Source organism: Vidua chalybeata, chromosome Z (assembly GCF_026979565.1).
Source record: "Vidua chalybeata isolate OUT-0048 chromosome Z, bVidCha1 merged haplotype, whole genome shotgun sequence".
Taxonomy (NCBI): Eukaryota; Metazoa; Chordata; class Aves; order Passeriformes; family Viduidae; genus Vidua; species Vidua chalybeata.
In genome coordinates this window covers 28143175-28168045 of record NC_071570.1, presented here as the reverse complement: position 1 = coordinate 28168045, position 24871 = coordinate 28143175, and the positions used below count along the sequence as shown (strand labels likewise).

Sequence of the window (24871 nt, the reverse complement as noted above, 5' to 3'; positions counted from 1 at the left end):
CATCTTTGGACTCATAGAAAAAAAAAAAGCCTCTTGGATGTTTCATTTAGCTAGTAATGTTCATACATCTGTTTGATTTCACACTGGAAAAAGCACACTTGTTTAGATCAAGAACACCTTTAGAGAGTAGCAGGTTGGTGCCTTACAAACCTCCAAGCAGCCTGGCACTGGCCTGCTACCACAGACTATCCCAGCACCCTGCAGTCCTGCCACAGTGTCAGGTGAGTGTCTAGCACTATGAAGGACAAGGCAGGAGAAAACATTCCCTATCAAATCTTGACGTCTCCTACAAATGGAAGTAGGTTCTAAAAAGGCTGCATTTATGGAAAAAAATACCCTTGCTGGGGTTTAGTGAAGCAAATCAGAATACGAGAAGCAACAAACTAGTTCTGTAAGTTTTCTTCATTGTCTGGATGAAGGGTGCTAAAATAATCTATTTTGAGTTTAATTTTTTTTAAAGGTGCTTTATACTCTTTAGACTAAGAGGAGGTCTAAAGATCTTATAGAAATGGCCTTTTCTTATTATTCAAATTTACATAAAGGAAGCAGAAGAATCCTTTCTGCTTTCATGATTCTTGTGGCTGGCCAGCTTTATTTTCATGAAGGAGAAGTAACTTCCCAAGCCACCAGACTGAATCCTCTTTACCTGGTTTGTGTAGGACAGCACCTCATGCACCAGGAGGTATCACTCAACCCCAGGACACTGCTCTGTGTTATTGACTCATAGCAAATCCCAATCCTGTAGCTTCTGCAGGCAGAGACAACAATTTCCCAGTAATGACATCCTTGAGCAGGTAGCAGTTCACCCAGGACTGAAGGAAACCTGTTTCTGGAAGAGGCAATACAGTAAAGAAAGTGTGGTGGTAGACAAACCATATTGTGATATTTCTGTCAGTCAAGTCATGAAGCATCACATAAAATTACTAATGAATTGCACTCTGTTGTTCTAACTGCAGGGTTTTATGAAAGATTTAACTGAGAGTGTTTTCATCTTTGCACTGAGACGGACTTATCTAAAAGACCTCAAATTTAGAAGGTTTGCTCAAACTAGCAAGTCTGGTGGTTTTATACAGACATAGTCACAAACATCTTGCGTGCATTCCGTGGTAACAGCAACAAAAAGTGCTTAAACCAGTAAATCCTCATCACAATTTAAGAAGCCATATCAGTATGGCACAAGTTATACAAGTGGACCTGTGCTTGTCCTAGGACTGATATCAACATGTCCATCCCCCTGCAATGTTGTCAATAGATAGAGCTAGCCTGGTACAATCATGTTAACCCAGGAGCATTTCCTAGTTCTCCAAAGCCACAAATACTTTGGAAAACACTACCAATAATTCCCTCAGGAGTGAAGCAAACTATGGAAGATGGATTACTTCCATCCACAATGTATTAAAAACTAAGCCCACAAAGCTGACCTTCTCAGGGCTGCAAAAAATTGCTTTGAGACTCTGATGGATTAAGTGGTGACTAGGGGCTGAAACAAATCAAGCAGTCCAAGTAGGTACCACTACCTTTGACTTCCTGGCCATTCCTTAGTGTGACACCGAACTCTTCCTAGTACATCAATCCTACCACTGATTTAACTGAGATTTTGCACTGTTTGAAGGGGGGGTTCAATTGCATGAAGTCCAGAGGCTGCATGACCCAAAATGCTTCAGTTCTTCTACAAAACTAGCGTCATATAAAAGATGCCTATTGGCAAAAAATTGAAGTGAGAGATCCATCCTGAACCCCACAGGATGGTTTTGCTCATCATACTGCTACTCACCCAGTGAGTTTGATTTTTTCAGGAAGGTGGATCACTGTTGCATTAGAAGAGATTTGCAGTGCAGGATGCGCTGTGTCGCTCAGCAGGTGAAATCGAGTTCCTGATACAAATCATGACAAAGAAACACCAGATCTGAGAGGCTGGCTACATTGACATGAGATGAATCATAAAATGTTAAGCAACAATTGTAGCCATCTTAGCTGGACAGGGTTGTGTCTGATGGCATGTAGGAGTGACAGAAAATTGGATGCAAATGCAAGGAGTCTTCCGAATTGAGACAGCAGTCTAATATTCAGAAATGTAGATAGGTGATAAAGAAGTCTTTTATAGTATGTAAGAAGTTTGAATAATTTTCAATCATTTGCTTTTTTTCAAAATAGCGAATTTGAATTTTCAGGCTGATTTGGAAGAACCATACAAAACACTATTTATCTGGAAATCTTAGAGTTTTAAAACTGCTTTGCATGATTCCTCATCACTCAAATTCCATTAGGTTTTAATTGTGAGAGATTTTCTTTAGGGTCACAACAACTTTTATCTGATTGTGCTCTGTCAGATTCAAGCAAACTGAGATCCCTGAAGAATACTTAATCACTTCATTGCTCTGACAGAATTCAACATTTTTGCTTCTGAAATCACACTAGTTTTACACAAGACGTAAATATACAAACTTCAAGTGAAGTAGTCCTGATTATGCTGATTTTAAGCAGAAAAAAAGGGATACAAATTTGAGTTAACAAGATAAAAAAACTTCAATAACTTGGCCACAACCATATTGGGAACTTCAGGTATAATTTCTAAAGAAAAATGTTTGGCTACTTTGCTCTTCCACCCCATTGTTTTGACATCTACCTTTAGTTGAGATGAGAGCTGCTTCACTTTGTTCACTTGTCCCAAATGGGTTGACAGCCCTCAGGTAGAAGAAATAGTTCACATTGGGCTCCAGGGATACTTTCAATTCAGGTTTCTTTATACCAGCGAAAGATCTGCAAATGTTGAAGATACATTAAAACGTATGCAGGTATCCAAACTAGGGAAGACTGTTTTATACCAACAGTTAAGTTCCCTAACTGTTTTGTTTACTAGTGAAATAACAAACACCATACAGAAATTCCAAAGGAGAAAGGCAACACTGTTTTCACAAACAGCTGGGTTATGTAAGAGCTTCAGCATGTCACTTGAGGGATTGTTCTCACTTTATCTTTCTTATCACCCAGTGCAGTCATTTGGTGTAATGACCACTTTATGTTGGTTTTGTGGCATAATTAATCACATAAAATTTAAGCAGCATGGAGTCAAATTCTCATCTGCCTCCTGTGAAAAGTCTGCTTTTTCTTTGCAAAATGAGCAAGTTTCTGAAAGAAAAACCCACCTTTTAATTAATTAATTAAATTACATTGAATACACTAGTGCTTTACTATCTGGCCACATGCTACAAGTCCAAAAGAATTGATACCGTTATCTGAGGTAGCACAGAAATCATGCTCTTCACCATAAAATCTTCATAGAATTGTGATTAACTTCTTATTAGAAACTCCTCACTCACAAATCCTTCAACAGCTAAGCCTGGACTCTGTCTTTGTTGTGTACCATGCTCTCTGATAGGGCAGTTTTGCAGGAGGCAGAGCAGAGGAGCTGCCTTCACACAGTTCCCTGCTTTGACTATGCTCCCCAGTGCACTGCCTCAAAAACTCCAGCCCTGACATCCTCTACCCCTACACTGCTAGAAAGCAGGAATCAGCACCCACTCAATCTGCTTTACAGGTGCTTTTAAGTACCAGTGAAAGCATTTTGGATGACTAGAAAAATGCCATTTTATTTTCAACATTGACAGCAATATGAAAGATTAGCTTAACAAATTCTCTTGCACTGGATCTTGATTTTCCTCATTTTTTGCCTCTTATGATAAGAGTAAAGCCAGACAATATACCTGCATTGTATGTCTGCAGGTAAAGATTGTTTCTCTGTATAATGTAGGTAATTTCCTCCTAGAAATGCTTTTAGGAATCTACAAGGCAAGTATTTAAATTCCAGAATGGAAGACCTTTGGAGAGTGAGCAAGACACTTTCCCTTCCACCTCAGGTTTGAGAGTGGAGCCTAGGATGGTCTCCCTCCACAATGGCAAGCAATGCCCCTGTGAGAAGCTAGACTAAATAAATTACTTTTTCCAGCACAAATTGCTGTGACCCCAGAAGAGGTAAGACGAGTGAGTCAGCAGTCAGATCAGATCGTTGCTATTCATTAGGGGTGATTGTTTTTACGCACATATCCCACCAGAGAGCAGTACAAACTGACAAATAATCAGTGCTCATCCATTGGGATTTTTCAAATGCCTGTTTCTGCTGGATTTATCACATCAAGGTAAAATCTCACAGCTCTTAATACACCAGATTCATGCTTACACCACACAGATCTCTTTCTAGGAGGATGGCATCTTCAGAAAAGACTTGTGTGTCATCCTTATTAGTCTGTGACAGGTATTTTGCACTGACAGTTGTCATTAAGGGTGATTGAGAGCATCAAGAAAATGCACTGGGTGCATCTGTCATCTGTTCCTTCAATTTAAAAGAATTTCAGAGAGTCTGGGGCTTTGGTGTGATCAGCACAAGACTATGCTGCTTTCAGGGAATGTGTTACATTAATGCTGGAACCAATGTAGTAAAGAGAAATGGCAGAAACGGCATGGTTTGCTTCACCCTCATGACTCACCAAGGCCCTGACCACAAGACCACTTCAGCAAGGCACAGCAGGCTGAAAGGTTTAGGGAAGAGGTGTAACCTGATGAACTGACTGATGAGAACACAAACTCTTTAGACCGGAGTACAGGGGACAAGAGAAAAAAAATGATGAACTGAAGAAAATTACAAGATGGGAACTGAGAAAGGAGGCAAATATGAACGGAGAGAAAGGAAAAACAGGACAGAAACAGAGGCAGGGGAAAAGAAGTAGGCACCTAAACTTTGAAGAAATTTGCCCATGCTTCCTAGGCAAGACTTATCCAATCTGTTCCTTAAAAGCAGCACACTGACATCTTTGATATGATTCTGAAGCACAGACCACCAGTGAGGAGTTTTGAGCAAAGAGTTACATGTGACATGAAAAGAGGATATGCTAAGCTATTCCTTGAAAGCTGTGGCACTATGTAGATGCCTTAAGCAAGTGATGCCCTGTACATGGCTCCTTTTTCTGTGTTCTGGAAAATGTAAGTCAGTATCCTTCCAAAGAAATTAGGAGATCTTCTTTTTCACTATGTACTATTTATCAAATTATTAAATAATAAAACACAAAATCACTTCCGAATTCAATTAGATAGTTACATTGTGGTATAATGAGTAGACATGGGGTATTCATAATCTGGAGTGTAGATCCCAGAGATGTCTCATAGGTATTCAGAAAACATGTTGGGTCCAGTAATTTGCGGAATAGGGTCAATGATTGAAGTTCAGACTTCGGTCTCTTACAAATACGAAATTCTCCAAATCAGAATTTGGATGCATGTTTAAATCAGAGGGCAATAGTATGCTGCTTTTCAGTCATAATAGTGAGACAGAAAAATCTTGACTTCAAGCAGATCTGGGCTGTAAAACAGTGATCAGATTTTTGAAAGTATTATCCACTTGGTAATCTATTTCAGCCAGCTTTAAGCTGCCTAAGAGCCCATCAATTTTAGCTATGATTAAAGCTTAAAAACAGTCCTGATGCTGCCAAGTAATGAAACAGAATATGCTGACAAGATTGAATTTCATTTGCTACATTCTGAGCCAGATCCAAGAGCAAAATAAGCTGCATGCAAAGAAGAAAAAGGTTTTGCTATCTGTTGCCTCTCCTGTCTAGAGGGTAGAGTTAAGGGGAAGAGTGAATACTGAGGGCTCCCCAGCAATCACAGTAGTTTATCATGCTTTAGATTGACTCCACAAAAGCAAGGATGAGGAGACGGTATGATTAGTGCTTAGCTTACAGCATACAGGTTATGTGTAGGAGAAGGCAAGGGAAAATGCATCCTGACTGTGTTGGTGGAAGGCTGTTTCATTTCTGATTTCTTGTAACAAGCACTGCAGATAGATCTTCCTCAAGCTCACCTTAAGTAGTGAACTGTAATTATGAAAGAAAAAGAAATCCACCTACAACATTTCTAATGTCAGATAATTTCTACTTTATATACAGTTGCCCACTTTAGAGATGATTTGAGATGTAATAATGTTGTTATCAAAGCGTGAGGCATCCTGGTCTTTAGATTAAATGTTATCTTACTTGCACTGACCTCTCAATTTCTTGGTAATGTTGATACAAAAATTAGTGCATAGAAAGCCAAGAAGCATTCGAAGTTTAATATTTTAAGTATCTCCTCTCAATCCCTCTCATTGTAAGATGAATCTGTAAGACTGAAAATCCACTCTTCAAATATCAGGTACGTGCTATTTAAAGCAGAACAAAAAGGACTTGCACGTTCCTTCACTTTTAACTTGGCAAGGAATATTATAGCAGTTTTATGCTAAATCTGTGATTTCTCTGGTTTTAGGGAAATCTGATGCTGTGTTTTCATGCTCATTTCCTTCATCAGCATCCTCATTTATTTAAAGGAAACAACATCTAGGGGATATTTTTTAATGTCGCCTGAACCCAGCAAACAATATGCCTTGCAGTGATTCACAACACCCTCTGTGCTATAATTGTCATTTCCACCCCCAAGATCCCACTGAAACAGTACCTCCAGAGCTGTGCTGCTATCACTGATACAGAGTTAGGGTGAAAGTATGCAAGCTTCTCACGATACATGTGGAAGCACACAGCAAGGGTGCACCATGAGTGGAAAAAAGCTCATGAAGCTAAAAATAAAGAGCAAATAGCTCTGAGTTTGCTCCCAGCTGTGCCACATGCCTCCTCTCCTCTCCTCTCCTCTCCTCTCCTCTCCTCTCCTCTCCTCTCCTCTCCTCTCCTCTCCTCTCCTCTCCTCTCCTCTCCTCTCCTCTCCTCTCCTCTCCTCTCCTCTCCTCTCCTCTCCTCTCCTCTCCTCTCCTCTCCTCTCCTCTCCTCTCCTCTCCTCTCCTCTCCTCTCCTCTCCTCTCCTCTCCTCTCCTCTCCTCTCCTCTCCTCTCCTCTCCTCTCCTCTCCTCTCCTCTCCTCTCCTCTCCTCTCCTCTCCTCTCCTCTCCTCTCCTCTCCTCTCCTCTCCTCTCCTCTCCTCTCCTCTCCTCTCCTCTCCTCTCCTCTCCTCTCCTCTCCTCTCCTCTCCTCTCCTCTCCTCTCCTCTCCTCTCCTCTCCTCTCCTCTCCTCTCCTCTCCTCTCCTCTCCTCTCCTCTCCTCTCCTCTCCTCTCCTCTCCCCCCTCTCCTCTCTCCTCTCTCATCCGGCTGTTTTGGGATTAGGTCACCAAAACACCCCCTACTTGCTGTTAGCTGCAATTGGCACAGTTTCCAACACCCTGTTTCCCAGCTACCACAACTACCATGTGGGCAATGATAGAGGAGGGGGACTTGCTCCTTTTGTTCTAGCATTAGACTTGCTTCATAAGGAAACTGAAAAAATCATTCCCTAGAAGTGCAGGTCTTGCACTGTCAGAGAGGATGACATTCAGTAACTTCCACTTTCACAAGCTCACCACATACTGCACTTATTTCTGCCTCCCCGACTCTTATGGATTTCTCATGATGTGACACAGGCTTTCCATCTGAACAGCCTACATACCTAATCCCTGGACTACATTTCTCACAGCTTTCCATCTTCCACCCACAACTCCATTGACTTCTCAACACAAAGAGGCTGAACAGTGAGAAAATAGCAGAGCTCTTGAAACTGAAAGAAACATTTCAAAGTGTCACTCATAAAGATTCTGGAAAAAGATTCAACCTGGGAAAGAGCTTTAAAACCACTGCAGCAGGCCAGGGACTCATTTTTGCTGCAGATTTAAGGTGATTTTATATGAAATTATATCCCTCAGGTGGCAAGCTGGTCAGAAGAGAGAAAGAGAAGGGAAAATATAGATTTGGGTGGACTTTTTTGGTTGGTTGGTTTTTTGTATGTTTTGGTCGGTTGGGTGTTGGATAATACCTTTTTCTTGACTTAGAGATGGGGCAACTGAGAGGCATTTTAAAAATTTTTATTCCATTTTCAGTCTCATGAGAAGGGTGAGACAATACAGACGTTATAATTCACACCATCACAATCAGAAGCCAACTATTTCCTCATTGCAATACTCTATAAGCATTTATTGGCCTATCAGCTTTTTCCCACACCATGCTGTAGATGCCTTAAAGCAAATAATCTAAAACTACCCCTCATGGGTCCCACTGCAATGCATCTTCCATAGTTCTATTTCTCCAAAGTATCTAGTCTTATTTACAAGGCCATCTTTTGAAACCTTTTCCTAGCTCCATTTCTCTCTCAACAATATCTGTCCTATTCCATGGCATTTCTAAGTCAGCATTTCTTATTTCAAAGTTTGCATATGGATGCATACTGTGTGAGCCTTCTACAAATCCATTTCCAACAACTGGGGTTTTGTGGTTTTTTGTTTGTTTGGTTTGTTTTGTTTTTTGACAGTATTTGAAAGGAACCTTTAGTGAGGTTTCATTTCCAGATATGCTTCATATTCTCTCCCTGGACAGGTGGGATTGCTTCAAGGATGCTCTTGGGAGTTATTCAAAAGCATCCTGGGCAACTGGCTCTAGGGGGCCCTGCTTGATCAGGGCTGTTACTCCAGGTGATCTCCAAAGGTCCCTTCCAGCCTCAACCACACTGTGATTCTGTGGTATGCTGAAGTTTACACGCCACTGACTTAGACCACATGTCTCTAGCTGTTCAATGAAGACCTTTCTCCCTGTTTGCTCCCTTGGCAGTGTCCTTTACCTTGAGTGAGCTTCCAGAATGACATCTGTGAAAGCAGCTTTATGGGGATGGGACCATGCTGCCTTCTCCTGAACTTTTCTTGAGTGTTCTTCCCTGACCTCTACTTTCACACGGTGCTTGCATCAGCAACTGAATGAGCCTTCTAGAGTTGCTGAGAAATGTGTTTGAACTCCCAGCCAGGGACTGGGAAATTGCTTAGCTTCAGGGCTGCTGCAAGCACAAAAGGCATAGGCTGTCTATGAGAGGGCTCCACATTCGGCTGATCCCCAAGATGCATGTTGCTCAGGAAACCTGAAAGGATAAACTCCAAGCTTTCAAGGAAAAATAAAACAAACAGAAGAATCTACAAGATTTGAGACCAAAATTCTGGGTGTGCACAGAATCAGAGTTTTGTTCTACCTTATATAGGTACCTGGCTTCTAGTCAACTTGATGGACTTCTATTTAAGTTGATTTCTAATTCTAAATTCCACCTTTGGGGGCCTTGGATACGAGTGATACAGGCAGTTCTCCATCTAACAGTAGGCTTTTCCCTCCCTCAACTTTATCTAAAATCTTAAAAAGAAATCTTTATAAAAATTTTCTCCATCACTATAACAACTTGTGACACTACAGACAATTCCCAGGTTATTCTCAGGGGGTTGATTTATATTAAAAAAAGAGGGAAATTGTTTTCAGGGAAATTAAGTGGTAAAACATTGACACACAAAAAGAGGTCAAAGCCCAGAGAATTCTCTTAAAGAGAATTTTAAGCTATAGCAATTCTGAGAAAATTCATTGTTTTGTCCTGTGGAAAGTTTTCATACTTGTCACAGTTAAAGGCCAGCCTCTGCTGACAGAGAGGCCAAGAAGTCAAATGTGACTCAGTATAATTATAAACACGTTAGATTTTACACAAGGTCACTTGAGAAAGCAAAGGGGTCTGTTCTGGAAGCTTTTTTGCCACATTTATCACCACACAAGCAAACACTTGGCGTTACCAACACCTTGCTCATGGATTACAGAAATCAGCACAGTTTCTGCTTTAGTTTTGAGAAAAAAAGTCAATTTCAGATAACAGCACGGAAACTTGAGGGCAAAGAACCAGCATATGTTTCAGCAGCAGCTCCTTTATCTTTGACCAAAAGCAACTTTGGCAGGCTGACAGGGACCTGACAGCCTCATGAAATAGGTACGAAACACAGCAAGCCCCTCCGAGAAGCAGGAGAACTGGGCGAGACCTCTCCTTGATTGCAGTAATGCAGCACACTGGTACTGCATGATAAAAAGTCTCTCACCCACACAGAAATTTTTAATTTCAGTTTTCAGCCTACTTTTGTAAGGAGCAAGGCATTCACAATTTCACAGTTGTACTTCTCTCCTACAAAGCTAAGAACACTTCAGTCCACTTAACTAATTTTGACTGCAGGGCATGAATCCCTTCCCTCCTCTTCAAGGAACTCTCCCCTCTCTAGCCCATCCTCAAAGTCCACATGAACTAGCCCATAGGTGAAGACCCTTATCAGGCTTCTCAGGAAGTGAAAAAGACACTTCCAACCAAGCCTATTGTAAGATTCTATGATTCTGCAATAATTTTCTCTGTGTTTCAGAACAGTGCACAGTTACCTGGCTCAGGGGTGCCAACTTCCCTCCTCGTCATCTCCTCTATGCAGCACAGGCTTAGCATTGGGGAAACCAGAGAGGGTCTGGCATAAATAGCCACTACCCTGAATTTCAAAGCTACTCTTGAAGCCTGTGGCATGCCTGCAACAGCCAGGCAGCACTGAGCTCAGCTGTGCATTGAGAGGCCTCTGCACGCACGTCCAGACAGCAGAGATGGGTCACCAATGTTACTGAGACACCCATATCACCCTTGCTATGCCCAGAGATGACTTCTGTCTTGTTCTCCGCAAAGCAAAAAGCAAACTGGGCCATGCTCCTCCATCATTCACCTTCCCGTGGAGCTGCCCTGCTCCGTCTTGGCCCGGGGCTATGGCAGCTGCGGGGCCGCCATTACTTCCCCCCCAACACAGCCCCGACCTTTCTGGTTGGTTGCAGACAGCACACCTCCACGGTTTTGGCCCCAAACGAAAGCGACTGTCCGGTTAAACAGAATAAAAAGGCAGTATTTTTATGTCTCAGCCTAATCGCGCAGATTAGTGCCTGCCCCTTAAATTCCTCAGCAAACAGAAGCAGATTTCTTCCTTGCGTGGCTGCAGGCAGAATAATCTCTTGCGTAAGGAGCCGCGGTCTGCAGGATGCTCATTAGCGGCTGCCTAAATCTGACCGAGGGGCTTTCGTGGGGCGGCACTGACCTGAGACCTTCTCCTTCCGGCGAGTGCTGCCGGCAGTACTCCACGATGAAGGCATCGGCGGACACGGATGGGGCGTGCCAGCGAACAGTGGCTGTGTCCCAACACACGGTGCAGTCCTCGGCCTTGATGGTGGGCACAGCGGGTGCTGGGGACACAAGGACACGTTAGCTGTACTGCGAGGAGGATGCCAGAGGGGCATCCTTGGAGGGGAAGGAACAGTCACGGCCGTGAAAACCCACGCGATAGATTTTTGCCCATCTAGCAGTGATCTTTTGCTTGTGTGTATTTGAATGGCAAAGGAAAACAAACATTGCAGGGAAAACAATAAAAACATGCTGGGAAAGTAATTTGTCACATTTTGTGCATTTGTCACATCCTTAGAATGGTAAATTTTTATGCCTTTCTTGAAGCAATGTTTCCTCATTTCTGCCAGTCTGCAAGGAGCAGAGCACCGAAGCAGTACTGCCTACAGCTCTCTGCATCACCTCTATCCTGTCCTCAGCAGTCCTTGCATGAACTGCATCAGGAACAAATGTGCTGCTGCAAAAATGACAGGGAGATGCTGACTTTCTGTTTAATTATGTCCTCGTTATTTTTGCAATGCTACAATTTGGTCCTGTAATTTCTCCTTTTTAGAGATTCTGTTTAAGAGCTGAAGGCCCAACTGCAATACAGAAAACTGAATATAAAATAATGCACTAGCTGCAAGTAATCAAAAGCTATTGTGTGAAACTGCAGATTCAACACTGTAGGTTGAAAATGGCTCATTTGTATTCTCTTGTTTTTTTCCCATTCTGGAAAATAGCAACAGAAAACACCTTACAACCTGTTGTGAAACCCACATAAACAGTCCTAATGCAAATTCTAAAAGAAAGGGTACTAATTAAAAAAAAAAAAAAAGTAATAAAAATTAATTTTTCTTTCAGGGTTCCAAATAGGAAACCTAACACAAAAGTAGGGATTAGATGATTTTAAGACAAGATAATCTAATAGAACTATAGTAAACATTCCTGCATTCTCTTTTTTTAAGAAAAAATATTTATTTTTACTAGAAAAGGAAAGGAAATCACCCACAAATATTTAACAATTTCCTGGTTTAGTGGAAATCAGGAGGTTAGCAGTTTAGGTTAAGATTTACTTTATGTTTTACTACAGGAAGAGCTAATGTATATATTTAGCAGAGCAATGCATTTGTGGGATAGACCATCATCTGGTAGCTTCCTTAGCAATAATTCCTTAATTCTCTTCTGGTAAATTTGATTATTGTCTGTTTCTAAATGCATCCTTGCCAAAGAATGAAAAATTAATAGCTGAATCCCCTAATACTTGTATTCAGCAGCTTACACACATACTTACATGTAGGTATGTGTAAACAGTATGTCACAAGACATTAAGCTTTTTTTACTGTCCACTGTAATTTTACTGTAATTTGAAAATATCTGTCTAAAGAGTAGCTGAAGTGAGCATACTAGAAAATACTGTTAGTGTGCTTCTGAGATTTTTTAACAAATTAAGTGCAGCTAGAATACATAATCTAATTTTATTTTAATATTCTGGAACACATGTAAGTGATTGTGTAAAAGGCAAAGAGCCAATGGTGAAAATTACACAGGTTTTGAGCAACAGCAGAGGTGTGTCCACTTGTGTGTCTTTAGGACTGCAAGGAGAAATTACCAAGAGATCAATTGTGCGGGAGGGGTCATGGGGATAGAGGAATACTTCTTGCTTTGACCATCATCCCCTCACAGAAAATACTGTTTGGAGACAGAACGTTCCTCAGCGGAGAGAAGGACAAGCTGTGAGTCTGGGAGGTGAAGGGGCAAGAGTCAGAGGCTTCTGGGGGGATGCTACAGCAGCGTCTACCTGCATTCCCCACAACTCTCCAGGCTACACTGACACCTCCACGGGTGCAGTACCAACAGAGAAATTTTGTGATCATTCCCAACAACTGGAAGAGTCTCAGCTTTGTTCAGCTATTAAGGTGTATATTCCTATAACTGCATATACCAGCAAATAATTTTCTTGTATGTGGGAACTTCTAATCTGAAGATTAATCTCCCACTAAGAACTGGCTTCCATTACTGGTGCTCATCTTTCTGCCTTTGGTGTTGAAAGATGAAGCAATTTTGCATCAGCCAGTCCTCAGCAGTGTACCCAGAAGTCCGTCTGGGGCTCATGCACTCCAGAGGGATCTCAAATGAGCTTTGAGGGAAGGTGTTTAATAAGCCCACATTTTGCCCAGTTTATTTGTTTTCTTAAAGAAAAAGGCTGAAGGAAGCCATTAAAGACTCATAAACTTTTCTTAGAAGGATTCAATTTTTAGGAATTGTGAGCCTGACACCAAAAGACAATGAGATTTCTTAAAAATAATGGTTTCAGAAAGGTGAAACCCCCTTTTAAAATTATGATTTATTAGCTAGCAATAACTCATAATTATTTGTGCATTTGGCAGAAAATCTGTACTATGTTCACAGTTGCATTGCTGAGTTGCATTACCCTCTGAGTTCTCTTGAAAATAACATTTGTTAAAATATAAATCAGAAATTAAGTATCAGGGAGACTTATCAACAGATGTGAAGTCTAGTAGATTAAGCAAAATGCTTAAAGCTGTGGCTGCTGCCAAGTAATTTCAACAAGAAACTCAGTGTGGAAGAGAATTTTTTGCTATGAATTGTTAGATATCCTTGTATGTATTTGTGACTTCAGGAGTGGAACAATTGGTTTTTTTCCTGCAGCACTGAAAAAATTGCCTGACAGGAGGGCCTCAAACACAAGGATGCTTCTCCTTGCTTGTAATTCAAGAAGCAATAGTTTTGTCAATACAAATTATTAAAGAAATTAATGCTCAGAAAATCAGTCAAATGAAGCTCATAAGCAATATTCATCTAGTTACTCATCTCAATTTATACTTCTTATACAACAGCAGAGCCTCTCAGGCACACCTGAGATTTGTGTCCCACTGAGAAAGACACAGCATGTAACCTCAGTAAAGCGGTCCTTCCCTTGAAATATTAATACCTTAAATCATTGCAACATAGATGTATTCAGGTGAATGGGAGAGAGGCAAAACATGCAGCCAGTCTCCTCCACTGTGGGCAGGAGAGGGAGCAGCAGCAGAGAGCAGCCAGATGGCTTTCCCAGAGCTTCCATGGAGCAGTGCAACATACTCAGAAGATAAATACGTAATGTGCTGCCCTGATGCTGCAGCCATGTGGCCCAACACTGGAAATGTCTTCAAATTTGAATGCCTTCAAGTTTCCTCTCAGGAGCAATCATGCCACTATCTCTTAGTGAACAGGGGAATGACCATGAACTGCCTACTATCTGCCAGATGGGCTAAATGAAGCAGTTTCTTCTGTGTCAGTAACACTGTGGACTAAATTAGTCTAAGGACCTCAAACTTGTAATAATCAAATCACAAAAAATGTACATACCTGTTTTAAAAATTGCTTTTTCACTGGGTAAACTGCAGCCTGTGCCATTCACAGCCATGACCCACACACTGTAGCAGCGATCTGGCTCCAGGTCCTCCAGAATGCAGTGGCTCTCTTTCACTGTCACTCTGTACTCTTCCATTAAGGCTAGGAGAACACACACATACACAGGACCTCACACTAGTTTCACTGGTAGGGCTTACAACTGAGCCTCTCAAATAATATATTAAAAACAGTCAATTGAAAAAGATCCAGAAGTTATTACTATCTAAGATCTCCATATTTCATTCTGACAGAAAGCTTTTGACATGCCCTTGAGTTGAGCATACACAAATGCCATTCATGGCAAGTGGAGATTATTGCCCTCAGTCCTACTGGACTGCAAGTTTGGGACATGCAACCAGCAGTTACCAGCCCTGGTGTTACCAGTTACCAACTCTATAGCAACAATTCTTCATAATGAACTATATATCACTAGGTGTAAATTGCCTATTACAAAAAGCCCTTAACATCCTTTAGCCTGTACATATATGCATACATGGATTTGTGCAGAGCCTGGTCTGCTTTGAGCTTTTTAACAAATGAGCATTTCAATCCCCTTTATTAAATTTCAATTTTTAATGTTTGAAATATTTTGAAAAAAATCTCTGTCTACATATGGAAATACCTCCTAATGCTTTTTCAATGAGGACGTATTTCTGAAGCACATGCAGGGTCCTAAATACATAATGAAACCTCTCCCCTTGGGAGCTCTGTCTGCAGTCCTCATGAGTAACAATGGGCAGCATGGACACATCCTTTCTGATGGTCAGGCCTGGTCACGAAAAGGCACTTCAACCGTTGAAAACAATTGCTCTTGACTTTACAGAGCATGATATTTCCTTCCAGTTGTGGGGACAAAGCGGAGGAGAAGAAACAGCATCTTCCTCACAACCTCCCCCACCACTGCCTATATTTAGTTCTATATATGGTGTCTTCACAGCCATTCTTCTTCCCATGTCCTGGGCACTCCCCTGCAGCTCATCCTCCCATCTACTTATCCCAGACCAGGGCAGAAAGGGCAAGATCTTACGCACCCCCTGCATCTTTGCTGGCTTGCAGCTCCTCCATACAGTAGACCTGGAAGCAGTCGATGGTATCCCCATCATTCACAGCCCAGTAGACAGCAATGGAGGTGCTGGTAGCTGAGTTTGGCTCCTGAGGTATGACAGTCGGTGTCTGTGGGACTGAGAGGAAAGTCTCCCATTGTTATACATGTTTATGTATGTTTATGTTATACAGCCAAATTACCTACAAATTCATGAGTCAACCCAATTGCTTATTTCCACTCAGGTTGCATATTTCCAGAGAGCAAGTACAGCAGAAAATACAGAATACTGGTGCAGTCTTAGAGCAACAGATCCTCATAAACTAGGAACAGAAAAAAGTATCTGCTCAGCATTGGAAGCCTCCTATTTCCCTCACAATTCTGGACAAAATAAGATGCTGTCCTAGTACTGGGACCACCCAAACCCAGCACAAAGCATTTGCCTATACCTTCCTCCAGAGAGATATGTGTGCACTGATCCCGGAAACATGGGCAGCGGAAAGGACCTGCCACACCAGGAGGGGATTCATGCAGTGTGTCAGTGCTGCTGACAGCAGCAGGGATGCGCTTCAGGCAGAGAAGGCTCTAACTGCACTGGGGAGCAGGAGGCTCCCTGCACTCTCGGGTCCACCCCTGCTCTAGGGTGGACTCCTACTGCACACACACAGCTTGGCGCTGCTTCCTACCATGGTCATTTCCCCACAGACCCAGGGGATTGAGAATTCTTGGTTTGCAGGTGAACCTGAACTCCATAGGGCTACCAGGATAATTCCTCACAAGTGCTTCAAAGATTTCCAAGGCTCCCCATCTTTTACACAAACTTATGTCTCCTGATTGACACAGATCGAGCATAGATGAGATATTGTTCGCCTCTGTGATTATGTCATAGAAGAGAGGGAGGGCAAAGAAAGAAGCAAAAAGCCCCAAAAGATGATAATTGTTAAAATGATTGCAGGGAACGAAAATACATGGTTCTATTTCTTCACCCAGTAAATTTCCATATTTCATGAATTCTCTTAGAATCTCAGCAGAAAGCTTTAGCTTTCTTTTCAGTTATCTCCACAGTGATGATGATAATGCCCTGTGGCATGAACAAGGCAAATGCAGATGCTGGCTGTTTCCTTATGATTTATACAGAGAGCTACGAGTACAGTAGCATTACATCTGCTTCCCATTGAAAAAAAATTATCCTTCTTATTGCTAAAAACAATCCTCATTTTGTTTTTTGACTGCATCTAGAGTTGGCAATTAAGAAATTTATTATCTTTAGGAAAATACTTCCTTTCAGTGGACATGGTGGGGAAACCATTTTTTTTTTCCATGAAGTTGCCTAGAAACCACTATTTTTGATCACAGAAACCCCACAGTTGCAAGATCTATTATTATGCCAAATCTGAACAGAAGCTAGTTTACTGAATGAAACTTCTGAAAAAAGAAATCATAGATCGAAATTCAGTTGAGAATTGAGAAACATTTGATTTCTAATTTCCTTTTGCATAATATGAAACAATTTGAAAGGAAGCAATTTCAAAACAAGAAGCTGAACTATTCTCTCCAGAAACAGAACATTTATGCATTATCCTCTTTTAAGTGGCCCCTTTTAAAGTGAATTTTAATTAAAAAATTAGGTATTTGCAATATGAGTTTGACTAAATTATATTTTTCAACAGAAAAGTGACATATGTTCTCATCAGTTCAGTTTTCATTGAAGTCCTGTGGTGTAAGGAAGTTTTCTGTCATGCTGTGTAATCTCCACAGTAATCCACCTGTTTTCCCATGTAATGAGAAACAATACTTCCTTGGCATTGTGTACTTGAAGAAGGAGAGCAGATACATTCCTCTGTGACTCTATTGGAAACTTTTTTACGATCAGCAAAGGTCCTCACCTTCCAGTATAAAAGGCCAGGACTTGCAGTGGGTTTTGGAAATAATAATTTTTAATTTTTTTAATTATTCCCACTCTTCTATTCCCAGGCAGTACCTGGCTTCAGTTACACTCAACAGCATGCTGCAAGGGTTTTTATGCTAATACATTTATGAATGGAAATGGATTACATGAAAGGAGGAAGAATTTGAGGGAAAAGGGCTTTTTATTAGTGGATACGGAAAATTTGGAAACGGGGGGCATTTTGAAGGAAGATGTTTCTGAAGTGGTGAAAATAATGTTCTATGAAATTTTTCAGTAAAACATGATTCTTTCTGAAGGGAAACACATGGATTGAAGAAACCTGGCACATTCATATGCATTTCATCATATGGCTTCAGTCAAATAAAATTCCAAGTGTCTGAAAATAGTCCCAGTATGTGATAAATTCATAGCCATTTAATTCAATTCCAAATCAAGTTACATGTATACATGATTTTCCTTCAGGAAGGTTGTAACCTTGAAAAAACAAACTATCAAACAAATGAGAAAAACCACAGCAAATTTGTTGTCTACTGCTTGCCAAAGTAAAAATCATTATAGCAGTTGAAATACTTTGCAGTAAAAATGAAGACAGAAAATTAGGTATATGTTAGTTATTAAGTAGGCATAAAGGATAAGGAGCTTTGAAGATCTCTTACTAGTGGACAATTATTCATTTGCAGTTTATCAAAGTAATCTGGTCTGGAGCCGGCAAACACAGTAGCTAATGCAAGCTAAAGAAAAGCAGACTTCAGCAGTTTAGGGAAATAAATATTGGAATGGGAAAAAAGAAGTACATGGCTCTGTTCTCCTGTATGACCTTGCCAGTAGGCAGCAGCCTAGGAGGAAAGAATGACTGCACTCATGGGACGGCAAGAGGAGGTTTAGGAACTAAGCCAAGAAATACAACAAGTTTACACCATTTACAATTACACCAGCAAGTTAACTGGCAGAGTGAGTTACAAAATTATTCTTTTTATCTGACTTCCTAAAAAAATGACACTGTGATAATGCTGCATACATAAATTCCTGTCCAGCTTCACTGGAGAAGCTTCAAATGCCACAGGCAAATTCATACACATCTGACAAGAACATCTCAGAAATATTTGAGTTCCTCCAAGTCTAATAAAAGCAGTGGTGTGGAGGAGAGAGACAACCTCCCCATACTGACACTGCTAAGAAGTGCACTCAGCCCTTATTAGGCACCAGAGACTCAGCACAAGGTGGGCACTTCTCCAATGTCCCATTAGTCTTGAAAATCCAGCCAGTGAACAAAGCAACTTAGGGAATCTAATGCTCTAGTTTCAGTGCTTAGGGACCAAACACATGAGAAAGGGGCTTCCCTTCAAAACCCAGGGAGTGACTGTGTTGGCAGTAGTGCATGTGACAATGAATGGGAGGGCACAAAGCATGACAGTGAGATGTGAGGTCCCTAAACCACTGTTCTCTTGAAAAAGAAACCCTAGGGTGGGGTCCCATTATGAAGAAAATGAATCCACAAAATGGTTCTGACAAGATCTTCATTGACAACTGTCCAGATCTAGATAATACATCTATATATACAGGCAGAGCAGAAAACCCAGTCAGGCTTTTTAAAGGACATGAAATATCAGACAGAGATAAGTAAACCCCTTTCTCATGTGCAATTTTTACTACTACCCTCCCAGGTAGAGGCTGTTTCTAGCTATAGTTAACCACTTTCCCTTGCACATCTCCTGTGAGTTTCAGGTGCCTCCATTCACTTGTGACAAGTCCAGGGACCTCAGCCATCAACCAGCCCTCTGCTCTCAATTCCCACACCAAGCATTCTGTGACTGCCACCCTCAGAGAAGAGAGCTCAGGAGATCCTTTGATTGCTTCTTCTGTCTCTGCATGCAAGGAAAGGCAACTTCTTTAGCCCTGGGAGATTTACAGATCAAGACCTTCAGCTTGTCTGAGGAACAGATGTCTAAAATGATGCAAGAATCCCCCAATTTAGCACTTCTCCCTCTTGCTTATCTTACTGTACCTACTATAAGCCAAACACTTGTGCACAATTAAACGTCATTTTACATTCAACTCTGATTGCTAATTACATGGTTTGCAAATCTACACTTCTCATATAGATTCTGTTTTAGTTTCCTGAAATTTCAAAAATATTGCCAAAATGTAAGCTTTTATGAAGACAATATCTGGAGTCTCTTACCAGTCACGTGTTGTAAGGAGTGTTGATTGCTTTGTCCTGGGCTGTCTGCATAGTGCTCAAACAGTGAAAAAGCACTGGGCACCTTCTCTAAAGAGAGAGTGGTATCCATTGCAGAAAGTAACCTAATTGGAAGAAAACACATATCTGTCCATGTAAATCCTTTGTGGTATAGCATAGTTTTCCAAAGCCCAGAAGCAAAGACCACGTGACGTATGTTTATTTGAATATTTCCTGGGAACTTGAGGACAGCATACAAGGAGAAGCTGTCTCCCTGATTTTGAACATTTACACCATAGCACAGTTTCAAATCAGGAGCACAGTGAGAGTGCTCATGGCCTGTTTACACTTAACCCATGAGAATGTGAAGATGTGGAAATTCTCAGCAAGACTCTCAAGAACACAGGGGTTTGGGCTTGCTAATGCAGTGCCTTTAAAGGTTACAGACCTTAGAGCTAACTACAGCAGCTGACTCCAGAGATGTAATGTAAAGCAGCTGCCTGTGGCAAGCCAAAATATATGAGAGGGAAGATAGATACCACCTAGTTAGCCTGTATTTGCTGGGTTCATTATATGAAAAAAAAACCAAAACACTTTTAACTATGGGACAGAAGCAAACTCAAGAAAATGGAAGTTTTTTTTTCAAGGCATCTGAATTTTATATTTCTCCCCTTCATTTTATTTCAGTCATTGAAGTGGTTAATTATGCATAATCTTAACAAAGCACAACAAATGCAAAATACACTTTCTTTAGAAAAACATGCATTATTAAATAGACTTGTTCTTAGCCTATTTTAGGTAGGCAGGTATTATCAAACTAAAGTAATAACCAAGCCCATGCACCAAGCAGAATAAACTTTATTGTGTAAGTAAAAAAGTAAAGATCAAGTGGACAGAAAGCCTTGGAAAATGGTTTTGTTCCATTTTACCTGCTCTAATTTTATGCAATAAACTAAATGCAGATACATGGCCAGACAGTTTTACTTGCAACAGGTGAGTCCAGATTTATAGTTCTAATTCTGGAAATGTATAGAAACCTTGAAGGGGTGTTTGGCACATTCTCTTCAGATTGCTCTCCTGGGGTTGTAATTTGACTGCAAACTGAAACCCTGCTGTCACTGTTTATACCCCAGTCTGTGTCAGCACTTATGATGGCTGAGGCAGCACTGACAAGGGTCAATTTGATACGAACTGACAGGGGTATGTTTGATATGCACTGCACAGTGCCCAAGCCCTCCTGGGAAAGCCAGGGCTGGTGGGCTGCGCAGTACAATTTTGGGGGCTTGCACAGGAGAAGTTTGCAGCCAACTGCTCTGAATGTGTTCCCTTTACCCTAGAGAATTTTTTGGGGAATATGGGCTTATGGTTGAACACTTCTCTGATAAAGGATGGGACTCACCAAAATAACTCCCTTGAGAAAATCCCACATGGCAGAGAACTGTTTGTGATTGTTTGCATTTATACAGGCAGATGCAGTTATAATGAAGCACCAGCCCTGTACACACCCTGAATCAGGCAGTACTGGTGGAAAGCCATATGAAAACATCAGCTCGTAGTCTCCCAGCCAGGTTTTGAAATCTACTTTATCTCATTTTTTCTGGAGTTGTGTTCAGAGACATAGTCAAATTACCTGTGTTGTTTTATGTTATAACCTTTTAGAGACTAAGTGATACAGAGCCAGACTAGTGAAAAAAGAAATGAATCAGTGGTATGTCTGATCAGTCTAAAAGGTGGAAGCATGGTCACAATGGTTATTGTATATGTATGTATAGTAATAACTACAGGGAGCATCTCTTTAAAAATATCCATGTAGAGATTTAAAATTGAGCTGATGTTTTTATGTGCTATTTGTTTAATTGATGTATTATAGAACATGTGCAAAACACTTCAAAACCAGTCAGTTACAGCAACAAGTATAAAGCCACTTTTCTAAATTTCATTATTTGCAAGGTTTATAAAGGTAGCTCTGGTTACTAGCAGTGTGTATTCAAAAGCCCCCAAATACTAAATGAAGCATCCAGCATGCTAGGCCTAGTACTCACTACAGTGCACTTAACCCATACTTTGTGTACCTTTTATTCAATTCTTTAGATGACTAGAGAAGGGAAAAGAAATATGTTAACAGTTTTCAAAACTCCCAAAGTGTTCAAAAGCCAGCCATGATCATCTAACAATCTTTCTACTCTCCACAGACAAAACACACAGAGCTTTATTAACTTGAGATTGTGTGGAATGCTGCTCATTCACACCAGCAGAGAATTTATTTCCTTAGAAATATTTCGTTTCAAAGCTCTGGCTCAGCAGAGTATTAGAGTATAAATCTCATTTTAAGTGCTTGAGGGGTCAGTATTCAATATCTAGATTTAAAGATGGAGCATAATCAAGTACTTTCTAAAACCAGGACTTTCAGAGAAAGAAATCACTTGCACATTAACAATAGTTAAATCCAAATTCTGGCTAAAATGTACTTCATAATTTCTTATTACTAGAAGCCATGTGAGATTTTTACTTATGGAATGAGAGTTTGTCCCATGCCCAAGAAACTTCAGATAATATTTTCTGGCCTGTGAATAAAAAAATTCCTGTCCTTTATCACTAACAGAAGGGAGCAGGGAAATCCAGTAATTTTCATACTCCCTCAAAAGAATTACAGACTACGAAATGATGTTTTTCCCAAAGCACTGATCCTCATAAAATCAGGAAAATAATCTAAATTTTTCATCCATCCCAAAATAGAAAATCTACCACAACATCCACTTGGTTACAGGATACTACAACATTGTGCGGCACAGAGCAGGAAAGAAAGCCAAATATTGGCATAATTTCTGTAGCTGCTGTGGCATATGTAAGCTTGTATTTCAAAAGCTGGCTTATTTTGCATGAGTGATCAGGCTTTAGACAGTAATTTGACTTTTCTATTTCTGGCATTCCAAGATAGTTTATCTGCAACTTCCAGGTCACATGCTAATTCCATAATGGGGGAAGATTATTATCCCAGAAACTCCATCATCTTTGAGCCTGGTAATACACTTGTGGAGAGAAGAAAGTGCTGTAGCTCACTTAAGGACAAGTCTTGCAGCCCAAGAACAGTACTGGAGGACCCGGGACCAGTAACACCCTCTGAACAAAGTTTAAGACTAATGACTGTATGAGTTAGTAGTTCCAGTCCTGCAGATTCACTGAAGATGTTTTTAACATCCAGCAAGGACCACTGAGCCACACATGTCATACGCACAGCCCTCAGCCTATCTCATTGTCATGGTTTCACCCCAGTCAGCAACCAACACAGCCCCTCACTGTTTTTCAACAGTAATTATTTATCACAGCCTCAGTAATTTGAGTGCATAAATACTGTCCATCTGCTCATAAAAAAACACCCCCAAACAACAACAACAAAATCCCAAAACAACAATACACAACAAAAAATCCTACAGCCCAGAAACAATTTTACTTTTCAATTGCATTTTCTTGTTTCAAAGATCACTTTCTTGTTTTTTATTGTTATACATAATATGTATTTTATTTTTCATATGGTAAAATAGCTAAATACTCTAACATCTCTTAATTCTCAGTTGTATATTCTAGATATATTATCAAACTGTCTTTTCAACTTCTTAAAATTTAACAGGACCATTTTACTAGCATAAGTCACATTTTTGTCCTGTGCATCCTCTCTATAGTTCTCTCTGAGAATTCCCACATCAAAACCAAATGATCCAGCAGTTCCAGAGTAGAATAGCTGAGCTAGCAGGATTTAGCTGTCTTAAAAAAAAAATAAATTCATTGAGACCCTGGAAACAGAAGTCCTTTACTAACTAATATCATAAAAGCTACAGCATGAAAGCCAGTTCTACTTACATTTAGGAAAACAAATCCATCCACTTCATCTGTTTCTTTTACAGTTGTCTCCAAAATTTCCTTTGCTGAATCAACAGTTTGCTGGAAATTTACCATCTGCTCATACAGGTACTCCATTTTCATCTTCTTCACTTCCTCGAAGTTCTCTGATTTCTCATCATATTGTGCTACCACTTTCTTAAGCATCTCTTCATTCTGCTTTTCCAATAATTCTGCATTTTTCTTACAGTTTTCCTGCAGAATAAAATGACAACATTTAATGAATACACAGAAATTCTCAATTACCCATACACGAGCCATCCACCATATTGATTCTGGCACATTTACAATAATACAATTTTATTTCTGCAGACAAACTCCTCTGGGAGAAATCTCTCTAGAGAAATACATCAATAACAACAACAGGGTTTTTTTGGTTTTGGGTTTTTTTTTGTTGTTGGTGGTGGGTTTTTTTGGGTTTTTTTCTTTCTTTTTTTTTTTTTTTTTTTACTGTTAGGGTTTAAAATTAAACTTCAATATTTCATCACTGAGATAGGAAGTCTAACCAAAAAATAGCTAATAATGCATACTTACAACTGGAGTTAATACAGTTCTCAAGGCGTAAGAACTTGGGCAATCAGAATTTAAGGTACTGGCCAACTAATTTAAATGCTTTGCCTGGAATTCTAAATAAGACACTATATGAGCTTTTTATAGGCATAAACAAAATTAAGGGAACTTTTTCCTTTGGGATTTGACAGTTACATATTCCACTTTGCAGTAATGTGCAAAAAAGCAATCTTTTTCTTCCTCCAAAGTTAATACCTTCCAGTGAACTTCCAGAGAAGTCAATTTGAGGACTGGAGTAGCCCATTTTAGTGGAAGCAATAATGCTGCACAAATAGGCAAGCATATCTTAGAAGTAATCCTAAGAAGAAAAGAAAGCTAGTGTGATAAAACACTGGGCTTACCTCAACTGAGTTAAATCGCAATTCAATATCACTCACAAACTCTTCAATCTTCATTGACTTTTCTTCCAGTGCTGTTAGCAATTTACTTAACTGATCCTGAAATTTAAAATGTTTCAGGAACTTAGACAGGTTATTTTATAAACTTTTTACACAGAGTTTATTTTTGGTGACCATTTTTCTTTTGCCATGAGCCACCATTGGAACAATTGCTAAGTAAGTTCAAGTATCACCGTGACTGCAAAGACAAGCATAGAAATAGCAACTGGAACAGTCACAGAACTGTTTCCAAACCAAAATAAATGAGCTCAGTTTGATAAGGCACTCTGTCCATACAAGCTGTTGAACATTATGAATTCCAATGCAGCTTTGCCAGAGCACGAGGGTACTCAGAGCCTCATGAGTGTCCTTGAGAGATCACAGGAACAAGCCCATAAAAAGGAAGATAACAAAGGTAGTTGTGAGGGTAATAGATTATACTGTGTCATGGCTTTTAAAATTAGAATTCTAAAGATAGGTATCTGTCTCTATATAGATCTATATA

General features: G+C 40.3%; 1 protein-coding gene across 1 annotated transcript in view; it reads right to left on the bottom strand.

Annotated features, from left to right (window-relative positions):
• The window catches only part of CMYA5 (cardiomyopathy associated 5), a 45991-nt gene that overhangs the window by 775 nt on the left and 20345 nt on the right, over positions 1-24871 (bottom strand). Inside the window, exons 3-12 of the mRNA XM_053931932.1 lie at positions 24331-24426; positions 23381-23614; positions 21595-21617; positions 19526-19647; positions 15424-15573; positions 14348-14494; positions 10914-11058; positions 2627-2760; positions 1775-1874; positions 647-823 (exon numbers count right to left, since the gene is read on the bottom strand). Coding sequence (XP_053787907.1) covers positions 647-823; positions 1775-1874; positions 2627-2760; positions 10914-11058; positions 14348-14494; positions 15424-15573; positions 19526-19647; positions 21595-21617; positions 23381-23614; positions 24331-24426 — 1328 coding nt within the window. The remainder of the gene's footprint in view (positions 1-646; positions 824-1774; positions 1875-2626; positions 2761-10913; positions 11059-14347; positions 14495-15423; positions 15574-19525; positions 19648-21594; positions 21618-23380; positions 23615-24330; positions 24427-24871) is intronic.